The sequence below is a fragment of the Sturnus vulgaris genome, chromosome W (assembly GCF_052056855.1).
Source record: "Sturnus vulgaris isolate bStuVul1 chromosome W, bStuVul1.hap1, whole genome shotgun sequence".
Taxonomy (NCBI): domain Eukaryota; kingdom Metazoa; phylum Chordata; class Aves; order Passeriformes; family Sturnidae; genus Sturnus; species Sturnus vulgaris.
Window position 1 is genome coordinate 19654909 of NC_142282.1, and position 12405 is coordinate 19667313.

Here is a 12405-nt window from a genome sequence, read left to right on the forward strand (position 1 = left end):
TCGAGTTGTGGCCTCACCAATGCGAATACAAGGGGACAGTCACTTCACTGGTCCCACTGGCTATGCTATTTTTTATAGAGCCCAAGATGCCATTGACTTTCTTGGCCACCTGGGCACACACTGGCTCGTAGTGAGCTGGCTGTCAATCAACACCCCCAAGACCCTTTCTGCGCAACAACCCTCAAATCACTTCTCCCCTTGCCTGTTCCTCTGCATGGGTTTGCTGTGACCCAATTGCAGGACCTGGCACTTTGCCTATTAAAATTCATGCAGTTGTCCTTAGCCTAGTGGTGGATGTTAAATAGGACTTGCCCCAAAACTCAGCCCTGGGGAACATTGCTAGCCATTGGCCCCAGCTGGATTTAGCTCCATTCACCACAACTCTCCGGGCCTAGCCATACAGCCAGTTTTTTACCCATCAAAAAGTCCACCCATCCAAGCTGCGAGCAGATAGTTTTTCTAGGAGGATGCTGTGGGAAATGGTCACAAATGATTCACTGAAGTCTAGATAGACAACATCCACAGCCTTTCCCTCATCTACTAAGCCAGTCAGTTTGTCCTAGAAGATCAGGTTGGTCATGCAGGACCTTCCTTTCATAAATCCATGTTGGCTCCTGGTTGTCCTGCATATGCCATGCAATGGAACTTAGGATGATCTCTTCCATAACATTGCCCAGAATCAAGCTTAGACTGACAGGCCTGTAGTTTCCTGGATCATCCTTCTGACAAATTCAAGCTCAATTCATGCTGGACAGAAACACTCATCAAGACAAACATAAGACTTGCCAAGATATTTGTAAAGAATTCCTCATGGTGGGATCTCTTGGAACAAAGGAGGAACAACTTAAGATAAAACATCTGAATAATATGGATGATGTATCTTTGCATATTTTGCATTGCACAATTTTGTTATAATTGTACTATTTTTATAAAGGATACAGTTTAGGAAGCTTCATTCAAATTTCAGTTCTGGTGCCAAGGAAGACAATAAACCAGACATTTATGTTTTTCTATGAAAAGCATTTGCACAGAGCACCCAAACATATGTAACCTTAGTGCAGTTATACTTACCATTTTTTGTAAATCAATTGTATTTATTCTGCCAGCTTCCTTTTTCATCTGATCCACACATTTCTGGGCTAAATTCAGATAGGCCTGTAAGTGACTGCGCATCATAACCAACCGTAAAGCACACAACAGGATTATAATCCACAACCGCATGGTGTCAAATGTATCTTCTGACATTCTGTGAATAAAAAAGGTAATATTTTTTTCTAAAGGTCACCTACCCCTACAGAGTTATTTGTTTGTATCATCCATAAGTAAAATAAGAAGGTTTCAAAAGATCGTGTCTATGTGTGGTGTCCCACAGTGAAGCCAGGGAGGAGTGTGAGGACGAAGAAGTAGCAGAGAGGAAGTGTTATGAACTGACTGCAACCCTCATTCCATGTCCCTCTGTCTTTGCTGGGAAAGGAGGTAGAGAATTTGGGAGTGAAGTTAAGCCCAGGAAGAAGGGAGGAGCAGAGGGAAGGTGTTTTTAGATTTGTTCTTATTTCTTATTATCCTACTCTCTGTTTAATTTGCAATAAATTAAATTAATTTCCCTGAGTCTAGTCAGTTTTGCCCATGATGGTAATTGCTGAGTGATTTCCCTGTCTTTATCTCAACCCACGAGTCTTTCATCATATTTTTCTGCCCCTGTCTAGTTGAGCAGGGGGAGTGATAGAGTGGCTTGATGGGCCCTATTACAGCATTATATCCAAATTAGAACCCATTTCTTAGCAAACAAAATCTCTTAAATGCTTGAATTTTGAGTAACAAAAAGAGGACACTAAAAAGCAGGGTCTTGCAGATAATTACAAGTTTTGTGATATATAGTTCTAGATAACATCTCAAAATGCCTTAGATACATTGCTAAAGCACAAATCTCATTAACTGAAGAGTAAAATGGAAACAAAAGTTATATATTTTCAATGTTTTATGCAATAGTTCAGTGATCACAGTTATCTTTGAGAGCAATGTTGAATTTGTCTTTACAAACGAGCTGTGGATCTGCTTGTAGATAAGGCTAGCACTGAGAGATAAAAGAAACAATGGGATGGATTCCACTGATTGATGAATGGAAAAAGATATTTGCCTTTACAAACAAACTGTAAGGCTGCTGATAAATGAAATTGGATATCGAAAGATGAAAGAAGCAACGGGGCGGGGGGGGGGGAACTATGAATTCTATAAGAATTAAAAATTGAAAGGGAGGGTTATACATTAGAGGGGAATTTCAGGAATCAGGAGTTCCGGGAAGTCTGTGCCTCTCAAGTACCTCAGCCAATGGGGAAAGAGAGAGAGAAATGGGGCCGGGAAAATAGGATAAAAAGGAGGCTGCGTCCTCCGAAAATTTGAGAGATCCCAGGGGAATGTCCCATGGACTCTCCCTTTGTTCGAATAAAGCAAAAAGGACTCCTCTGTCTCCTTTTTGGACATAAACCTCTGGTGTTTGTGGATTAATTTTCCTGACATCTTAGAAGCATATTTTAGGTCTAGAAAGCTATAAAAGTGACAATAAATAATATCAGTTTCAGCTCAATTTGAATACTACTTTGAACTATGTTAATAAAGTGACAATGACAATTAACTATGCTACTTGCACAATACTGATTTCAGATACAATTTTTCCTGGGAAATCTTTCGGTTTTTATTCTTTAAACTATTCTAGCTAGTGAATGTCATATGCACTTCATCTTTACACAGATTTTAAGACAAGTTTCATACTACTAAGGACCTTAGATCAGTTCTCATACCAATGTATCTCAATCATCTTCAGTGAAATCACTTCTTTCTTAGACCAATAAGTTAGAAGCAAGTTATTAGAAGCTGTCAATGACATGGTATTCTGTCCCTAGGAAGAACAATGCAGAACTCTGACGCAGAGATGCCAGAAGATAGCAGCTCTTTGGAAACCACTGCCTTACCATTGTTCATTGGATTCAATACTCTGCAACTAATTCTCATTCTTCCTAAACAACAGAAGCCCTTTACAGCTCAGTTGGAACTTCTACAATACCTTTAATGATAGATTCTAGTCACAGCCACAATTTTAAGTTTTCCTTGTTGCTATGACTTTTACAGGGCACTACATTGACTTAAGGTTGTATCCTCAATACCCCAGAAAAAAATTTAAAAGAGAGTCTTACAAAGGTACGGTCTCTTTGCCCAAAGGTGGGTTCATAATGTAGTCCTTAGTGATTGGTTTTACCCACAGTAGAACCATAAGTAAAGGAGACAAGAAGTTTATATGCAGCAATGTTCTGGAAGAGGAAAAAAAAAGGAAGTGAGTTATTAAATACAGTTGCCGTACTGTTGAAACTGGTGGTACAGAAGAGTAATACAAGTTTTACAATAGGGGAGAAAAGGTAATTAAGATAATTACTTCCTTGTTTTAAAGTATGGCTTAAGTCTCAGCAAAACAGTAATATTACATACTGTGAAATCACACTGGTTATAGTTTTAAAAATATCAAGTATTTTAGATATTCGAGCAAAGTAACCAAAGGAACTACATGCATTTTACCACACTATAGTAAAAGATAGTTGTTGAAAATTTCCATACAATGGCATAATACCAAACTGCAGTGGCCTTTACTGTTTTAGTGTAGAGTGAGTATCTTGGATAATTATGGAAAATATGTTGCTATACTAGTGACTTTTTTTTGCTTTATTAAAAATCTACTCAGATTATTTTCAATTATCTAAACAGACTATAAGAAACACTTTTCTCAGGTCAGATCATGCAGTTTAATGAAGATTTTTACTTTGGAAGCTTAAGAAGCAGTCCAAAGCATTTCAGTAACTTGTGAAATAAGCTTCTACTTATTTAAGACAGCCTATTGCATTAGTGGACTGGAATGTGCCAGAGTGGCAAGAACTCCTTTGTGTTTATTTGAGTAAATGTAGAAAGGCTGAAAGATTCTTGAAGCAGGCTCTGGAAATTGAGTGAATGTGTAGGAAAATTGTACTAATTGATTAAGAGGATTACAAAATATATATGGAAAAGGATGCTGCTAAAGGAAAACAAAACAGGTAGTCAAAATTAAAATTTACATCAGAATATCTTAATTCTGTTTTACCCAAAATTTTATTCCCTATTTATATATGCAAGATTCAGGTTAGTAATTTTGTACATGTTACTGAGGTGGTAATTCATCATTTGCCTAATCTCAAATTATTTTAAATTACTGGTCCCTATAAGTCTCCCATTCTGCAATTATAGAATCATAGAATATGTGGAGTTGGTAGGGACCCATCAGGATCCTCAAGTCCAACTTCTGGCCCTTCACAGGACACCACCAAGAATCCAACCATGTGCCTGAGAGCATTGTCCAAATGCTTCTTGAACTCTGGCAGGCTTAGTGCTGTGACCACTTCCCTGGGAACCCTGTTCCAGTGCTCAACCACCCTCTGGGTGAAGATTTTTTTCTAATAGCCAACCTAAACCTCCCCTGACTCATCTTCATGCCATTCCCTTGAGTCCTGTCACTGATCATGAGAGTGAAGAGATTGGCACCTGCCCCTCCACTTCCTCTCATGAGGTTGTTGAAGATTGCAATGAGGTCTCCCCTCAGTCTCTCCAGGGTGAACAAACCAAGTGAACCTCAGCCACTCCTCATATTGCTTCCCCTCCAGGCCCTTCACCATCCTAATGGTCCTCCTTTGGATGCTCCTTAATATCTTAATGTCTTTCTTATATTGTGATGACCAAAACTGCACATAGGACTTGAGGTGAGACCACACCAGTGCAGAGCAGAGCAGGACAATCACCTCCCTTGACAGCATGGTGATGCTGCCCTTGGTGCACCCCAGGACAGGACATGATTGGCCCTCCTGGCTGTCAGGACACTACTGACTTATATTCAACTTGCCATCAACCAGGACCCTCAGGTCCCTTTCTGCAGCTGCTCTCTAGTCTCTTGTTCCACAGTCTATACACACAGCCAGGGTTGCCCCATCTCAGGTGCAGATTCTGCCACTTTCTCTTGTTAAACTTCATACAGGTGGTGATTTCCCAGCTCTCTAATTTGTCGAGGTCTCTCTGCAAGGCTTCTCTGCCCTCAATGGAGTTGACAACTCCTCCCAGTTTAGTGTCATCAGCAAACTTGTTTAGTATTCCTTCAAGTCCTGTGTCCAAGTCATTGATGAAGATGTTGAAAAGAACTGAGCCTAAGATGGAACCCTGCAGAACCCCACTAGTGACTGGTGCCAGCCTGATGTAACCCCACTTGCTATAACTCTTTTTGCTGACCCGCGAGCCAGTTGCTGACCCATCGTGTAATACAGTTATTCAGCTGTATGCTGGATATTTTGTCCAGAAGGATCCTGTGAGAGACAGTATCAAAAGTTTTCCTGAAGTCCAAAAAGATTACATCTACTGGCTTTCCTAGATCAACTAGGTGGGTTACCCTGTCATAAAAAGAAATCAGGTTCCACAAGCAGGACTTTCCCATCATGAAGTTGTGCTGGCTATGACTGATGACTTAGTTGTCCTCCATGTGATTTCAATACTTCCCAAAATAATCTTTTCCACAATTTTACCAGGCACTGAAGTGAGACTGATAGGCCTGCAGTTTCTGGGGGGCTCCTTGAAAATAGGGACAATGTTCAGCTTCCAGTCAGCTGAGATTTCTCTGGATTTCCAAGACCTCTCAAAAATGATTGAGAGAGGCTTTGTGATAACATCAGCCAACTCTTTGAGAATTGTCTTTTTTGGGTTTTATTTTCCTCTCTCTTTGTTATTTTTTTTCTCTCTTTTTCTTAAGGAAATAAGAGCAGCAGATCCCACACAAGTTCAGAGTCAACTGGGAGTTGATCATTCTCACACTCATGGTCTTCCAGCTCAGTGCTCTGAGGGTCCCAGAGCCCATCATCAATGCTGAAAACCACAGTGAAGAAAGCATTAAAGATCTCAGCCTTGTCCATGTCCCTGTTTGCGAGGTGACCATCCTCATCCTGTAATGGGCCAATGTTATTTGGGCACTGCCTTTTACTATTAACATATTTTAAAAAACTCTTTGATATTTCTGCCTGAGATCTCATGTGCTCAGACCAAGACAGATGTTGGAAAATTTGAAGATAGTTACAGAAAAGCACAAGAAATTTTAAAATATTGAAAACCATAAAAATGAAAAAATCAGGAGTTTAAAGGTGACTCAATAATTTACACAGACAGAAGCTTAATAGCAGATACAATAGTCAATAGCTTACAGCTGTAATTAGATGTATTCATCTAGAATGAGAGTCCAAATCTAATACAAAGTAATTCAGTAACAATTTACCAAGAGTAAAGGATCCATTTTAAACATAGTTTAATTTTTTAAACAGGGCATTAAAAAAACATGCACTTCAGTTTGAGGAGAAATAATTTACATTTGAGAAAATCTAATGTTTCTCTTATGAAAGTGGCCAACCTAAATGATCACAATGGCCTATACTGCAGAATTTGTCATTATTCTGCATTAAATATTCAGAGGTCATGATCTATGAAAGACATTTGGAGTTGTTTCCTCAACCAGAGAATGATGAAGAGAAATAGTTAAATATAAGAGAACATTTTCTAAATTCAACAACAACTGAAAATAAAAATGTCCCTTTAAACTTGTACTAACCTTTGAGACTTATATATTCTGGGTCATCACAATGTAGGAAATACTGAAATTCTTTAAAGGACAATTTTAATTTACTTTTTATTTTAGCACTAATAATTAATTGCATTTCTAATATCTTAGTCTTAATTCAATATTTATTAAGAGAAGTTTTTACTGAGTTTTAGATTACTGAGATTCCCTGTTAATATGTTTCAACTTGACTGCCTTTCTGAAGCTATTTCTTCACTTTCTGTTTTTTTCTTTGCATCTTAACCTAATTCTATTAACAAAGGCCCATCTAGAAGAAAAAAAAATGTGGTTGCACCTCTTCTTCCAGACAGTTATTTAAATTTCCAAAAAGATATGGGGAAAAGGAAACAGGAAGTAGAAACATTCATGGTGGATCTCCCACAAGGAAAGAAAAGGAATGCTGCTTTAACTCATATTCCACTTTTGAAACAAAGACTGTAATAGCTTGGCAGAGGGCAGGTTGAGCACAGAGGTATGTCAAATCTTCTGGAGATATGAAAAGCAGGCAGAAACAGAATTCTTAGTCAGCCACTACCTTATTAATAGTTTGATTTGTTCATTTTCAGACATTAAGCTGAGATTTAAGACTGAGTAACATATACCTAAGTAGATATATTTTCTCTTACTGTGTTATTTTTTCTGTTGCTAAATTCAGAGCATCAAGATGCATTTGAGCCAGTCGCAAGCCAGGGAATGTCAAAAAAGCACCAATGAGTGAACAAAGAACAGCCAGGAACAATTTGAAGGTTAGTTTAGACACAGGACCCCTAAAAGAAAAGAAATAAGAAGGGGGGGGATGGATATCAGAAACTTCATTCAAATAAACAGTATCTAACAGCTAATCAAATTGAAATAAAAACTAAGCAAGCCACATATTTATTTAGTAAAATGAATAAAAAGCTCTTCAGTAGAAGAAAACCAAAACCTAAGCTCTTTCCTACAAGATGTTACATTTGTTATCAAAGGAAAAAAAACCAAAAAAGACGAATTTTATATTGTGATTTACAATTTAGGCAATAAAAATAGACAGTGTAATGAATTAAATTATTATACTTTTAATAGAAGAACAGATATATTTCAAGTTTAACTGGTCAAAGGCAAATTTTTATTTTTAAGTTATGCCATTCAATCTATCAAGAGACAGCATAATCAACTCAACCACTGCTGTAAACAGCCAAAGCACTGAGAATGTCTAAAAGGAAATGGACACAAACAGAAAAAATAATATCGAAATTAGTAAATTCAGAATAGTTTATGAAAAGCAGAGAAAATAAAGGTTAAGAAACACATAGGATTCAGATGAAGGTTTCTTTCTCATTAAATATCTATATCTATAAATGCCATATTAATCTAAGTATATATTTTAAACTTCTGTCCCTCACAAATAAAAAAATACTACAATTCTTATACAATACTTGAAAATTTTCAAAGAATAAATTTGAATTTGTAGTCCCACAGCGATGACATACAGGCATTTTAGGTCATGTGTTTAAGGCAAGGATTGTAACAGAATCTTGTTTACAATACATAGAAGCTGTCTATGACAGTGATTGTATATATAAGCAACATCATAATCTATGTCAGTCTATACAAAACTTGGATGCACTGTAGCAGGCAGATGTGCTTGCCAAGAGGAAAATACCATTATAGCCTGAAAACATGACTGAAAGTAAAAAGTAAAAATTTGCTCCTAATTCCATTTTTATTGTAGCTTTTTCACTCTCATCCTCCATACCACAGGAACTGCAAAATATGCTTTTCTCTTGTTGTAAGCAATCTTTTCAAATCTGAAGGGACTGTTTAGGAAGTACCATGAGAAATACTTTTATAGTTTTTAACTGTGTTTTATGGACTGGAATAATTTTAGAATAAAAAGGAAATACACAAATGCAACTTAAGTTACTTGGTAAATATTTATGGATTATTTTCATTAATCCACCTCTTCACAAAAATACAGAGTTTATAACTGCATATAAGAGCAAAGCATGCAAGACAAATGCTTGCTAAGAAAATCCAAGTCATTCAGTTATAAATGCAACATAATGAAGACCAGTGTATTTCCAGAAACTTACTGGGATTCCAAACCCTGCTTTTCAAGGAACTGCATAGCACTTTCTGAAAAATTTGAGAATCCTGCAGAGACATAAATCATATGTATAATATCAAAGTAGAAATATAAAATATCTTTTTAAAATAATTCTAGGTAACAGGACATACTGTAAAATTTTTTTACAAGCATTATTATTAACAACAAATTATGTCTAGCATAGCTTTTTCATGTGCTAACTAGTATGTCACAATGCAATAAAACTCAGTTATTAACAGTATTTGAAAACATTTCTGATATTTGTACATTTCATAAATCTGAATAGAACATTAATTTTTGAGAAGGTAAGTAACTTTTTTCAGTAGAGGAACTTGACTTTACTGTGCAAGGTGTATTGATTTTGCATGGCCTAGGTTTTTGGTAGCGGGTAGGGGGGGTTCCAGGGGTGGCTTCTGTGAGAAGCTGCTAGAAGCTTCTACCATGTCCAGCAGAGCCAATCCCTGGTGGCTCCAAAGATGTATGTGCTGCTGGCCAAAGCTGGGGCAATTAGAAATGGTGGTAATGCCTCTGATATAATATATTTAAGAAGAAATATGAACGAGAAAAAAGTTGTTGGGCAGTTTTAATTTCGGCCAGAGAAGAGCAGAGAGAACATGTGAGAAGAACAACTATGCAGACACCAAGGTCAGTGAAGAAGGAGGGGGAGGAAGTGCTCTGCAGGCCATGGTGAAGATCATGGTGAAGCAGGCTGTCCCCCTGCAGCCCATAGAAGGCAACAGGGATACAGAGGTCCATCTGCAGCCTATGGAGGAGCCCTATGCTGGAGCAGGTGGATTCCTGGAGGAGGCTGTGAGCCCATGAGAGATCTGTGGAGAGAGGAGCCCTGCTCCCATGCTGGAGCAGCCTGTCCTTGAAGGACTGCACCCCACGGAAGAGTAACTCACACTGCAGCAGTTTGAGGGGTACTATTGCCTGTGGGATGGACTCACATTGCATCAGTTTGCAGAGAACTGTTGCTCATGAGATGGACTCATGTTGGAGAAGTTCATAGGGAGTTGTCTCCTGTGGGAGGGACCCCATGGTGCAGCAGGGGAATGACTCCTCTCCCTAAGCAGTGGGAGAAGACTTGGGTGATGAACTGACCATAAGCCCCATTCCCTGTCTCCTTGTGCCACTGGGGTAGGAGGTAGAGCTGGAAGGAGGGAGGAGTGGGGGGAAGGTGTTTATAAGGGTTTTAATTTACTTTTCATTATCCTGGTCTGATTTTGTTAGTAATAAATTTACTTCATATCTCTAAATTGAATCTTTTTTGCCTGTGATGATATTTGATGCGCAATCTCTCCTGGTCCTTATCTCAACCTTTGTTAAATTTTCTTTCATCTGTCCAGCTGCAGAGGGGAGTGAGTGAACAGATTTGGTGGGTACCTGGCATCCCCCCAGCATCAACCCATGACAAAGGCAAAATGGATCAAAGATAAAACTGGAAAGTAAATATAATTAGCAAAGCAAACAACCCAGGTAAAGATGACATAATTTTAAAAAAAGCAAGGAAAATATACAGGATATCATTCAGAACTGACATTCCAAAGCAATATTTCCTACAAGTGTATTACATATAGAGTTTGTTTAAATACAGATTTTCTCAAGACCATCTAAGCTGCTTAAAATTAACTTTTCATGCAATGTAAACACTAGAGCTATTGCAAACCCTGAAGAAAGGAGTTACCTGATTCGAGTCCAAACTCTAGATAGCTTTCTGGCACCATCAGGATTGCCATTGCTTTCACAAAAAAGAAGAAGCCAAAGGTGACACAGACTGGTCTTTCACCTCCATCCTTTACAATGAAATAATGGGTGGTCAGTGAAAACAGTATCTTACTATTCAAGAAAAATGTCAAGGAAAATCAAGTTTGCAAAATAACTATATTTATGAATTATAAACCTGTATTTGGGTCACCTACACTAAGACCGTTTTAAGATGTGCAAATGCTTTACAAAATAATAAGTATTTGGCCAATTTGAGGTTAATTAGACTTTACAGTATTGTAGGAGCTGAACAAGCACAGGCACACAATCACATTATGGGTAGCTAGGAATACACTATTTTGGAATACAATTTTGTTTTTATTTAGGCTTACTGATAGCCAAATGCAATGGTATTCACTATCAACCTGAGAATAATTAAACCAAAGTTTAAATGTAAATTTTACATACTTTTAAGAATTTACAGAAGTTATATTAAACCAAAAATAAGACAACTGTATCTTCAATGTAAAATATCAAGATAGATGAAAAATATTCCATCAAACTGCACAACAGCAAATGCAGAAGCGGAATTATGTATGTTCTGTCAGAATGCACAACCTCATATGGGCGTATTCAAGATTATTCACTACAAAAATACAGAGTTCAAAGGCAGAAATATAGCACGTTTCAAGTCACTTCGTGTTTGCTGCTGAAATAATCTTGGTTAAAAATATTTCCTCAGTCTTGTCTTAACTATATGCGAATGCGTGTTTGTACACATGCATACATCCATGCACACACACATATGTAGTGCATATATATGTATATTGTGTATATAACATTAATGGCTTTTTGTTCTTTTTGGGAGAAGAATGTTGAAAAGGTAGAAAAGGTGCTCCTCCTCACATAATTATCTCTTTTTTTTTCTGAAGAAAAACACAGACATTGATTTTTCTATTCTCTCCTTGATGAAAGGCAAGACGTTTTAGAAGACATCAAGTGAGGACAGATTTGTTGCCCTTTAGAAACAAAACAGCCCACACAATAAGCATTTAATGCAAAAGCTGTTCTCTCAAATGTCTGCTGAGCTTTCCCAAGCAAACTTTCAAAAGTTTCCAGGTAGCTTTACAAAATCTGTACTCTTTCAATTAGCTTTCCTTTTGTTACTTTTCAGGACATCATGATTAGTGGAAGCAACAAAACCTTAACTCTTTGCATAAGAGCAGAAAAGCTTAAGAATCTACATATATATAAAACGTTGTCAGAAAATACAAAATCGATTTTTTGCTTTAAAAACACCAAAATATTTTCTCTGACACTTAGAAATATGCAAACATCAGATTAAGTAACTTTCTGCTGGATTTAGTGTGGGAGAGCAGAAAACACAGGGTATACATACAAACAGCAGGGAATGGGATGCCTCAAGAAGCACTTCTATCAATAATGGGATTGTCCTGATGCCATTTTCCCTGTCTCCCTACATGCAATCAGCAGTGGGGGCCACCATCTTGGAAGGGAGCTGTACCCAGCCATTTTGAGTGTCTCTTTGTTCCTGTGGGGTTTATGAGATTTAGCAATTTTGTATCTAGTAATTATTTACTGTTTTGTTTTTTTTTTTTTTTTTTTGCTTGTTACTGTTTCACTTGTTAGTAAGCTATTTTTTCACTTATATCTACAGGAAAACACCAGGGAAACATTTCAAAAGAATTAAGGGGTGTTCCTCTAGGAAGGTGACACAGCCCAGCTGAGGTGCCTTTATGCCAATGCACCCAGCATGGGCAACAAACAAGAAGAATTTGAAGCCACTGAGCTGCTAGAAAGTTACGACCTTGTTGCCATTACTGAAACTTTGTGGGATGAATCCCATGACTGGAGTGTGACTATGGATGGCTATAGGCTGTTCAGAAGAGACAGGGGAGGAAGGAGAGGCAAAGGGGTTGCCCTCTAC

The 12405-nt window shown here is 37.7% G+C and overlaps 1 protein-coding gene across 12 annotated transcripts in view; it reads right to left on the reverse strand.

The window, feature by feature from the left end:
- The window catches only part of LOC148220029 (transmembrane protein 161B-like), a 169575-nt gene that overhangs the window by 14005 nt on the left and 143165 nt on the right, over positions 1–12405 (reverse strand). For 7 of the 12 annotated variants that reach the window (XM_088155441.1, XM_088155439.1, XM_088155440.1 and 4 more), the window contains 5 exons: positions 10438–10589; positions 8737–8797; positions 7291–7431; positions 3192–3305; positions 1072–1246 (listed from right to left, as the gene is read on the reverse strand). In XM_088155441.1, coding sequence (XP_088011567.1) covers positions 1072–1246; positions 3192–3305; positions 7291–7431; positions 8737–8797; positions 10438–10589 — 643 coding nt within the window. The remainder of the gene's footprint in view (positions 1–1071; positions 1247–3191; positions 3306–7290; positions 7432–8736; positions 8798–10437; positions 10590–12405) is intronic. The other 5 variants (XM_088155450.1, XM_088155447.1, XM_088155446.1 and 2 more) reach the window with 1 other exon arrangement.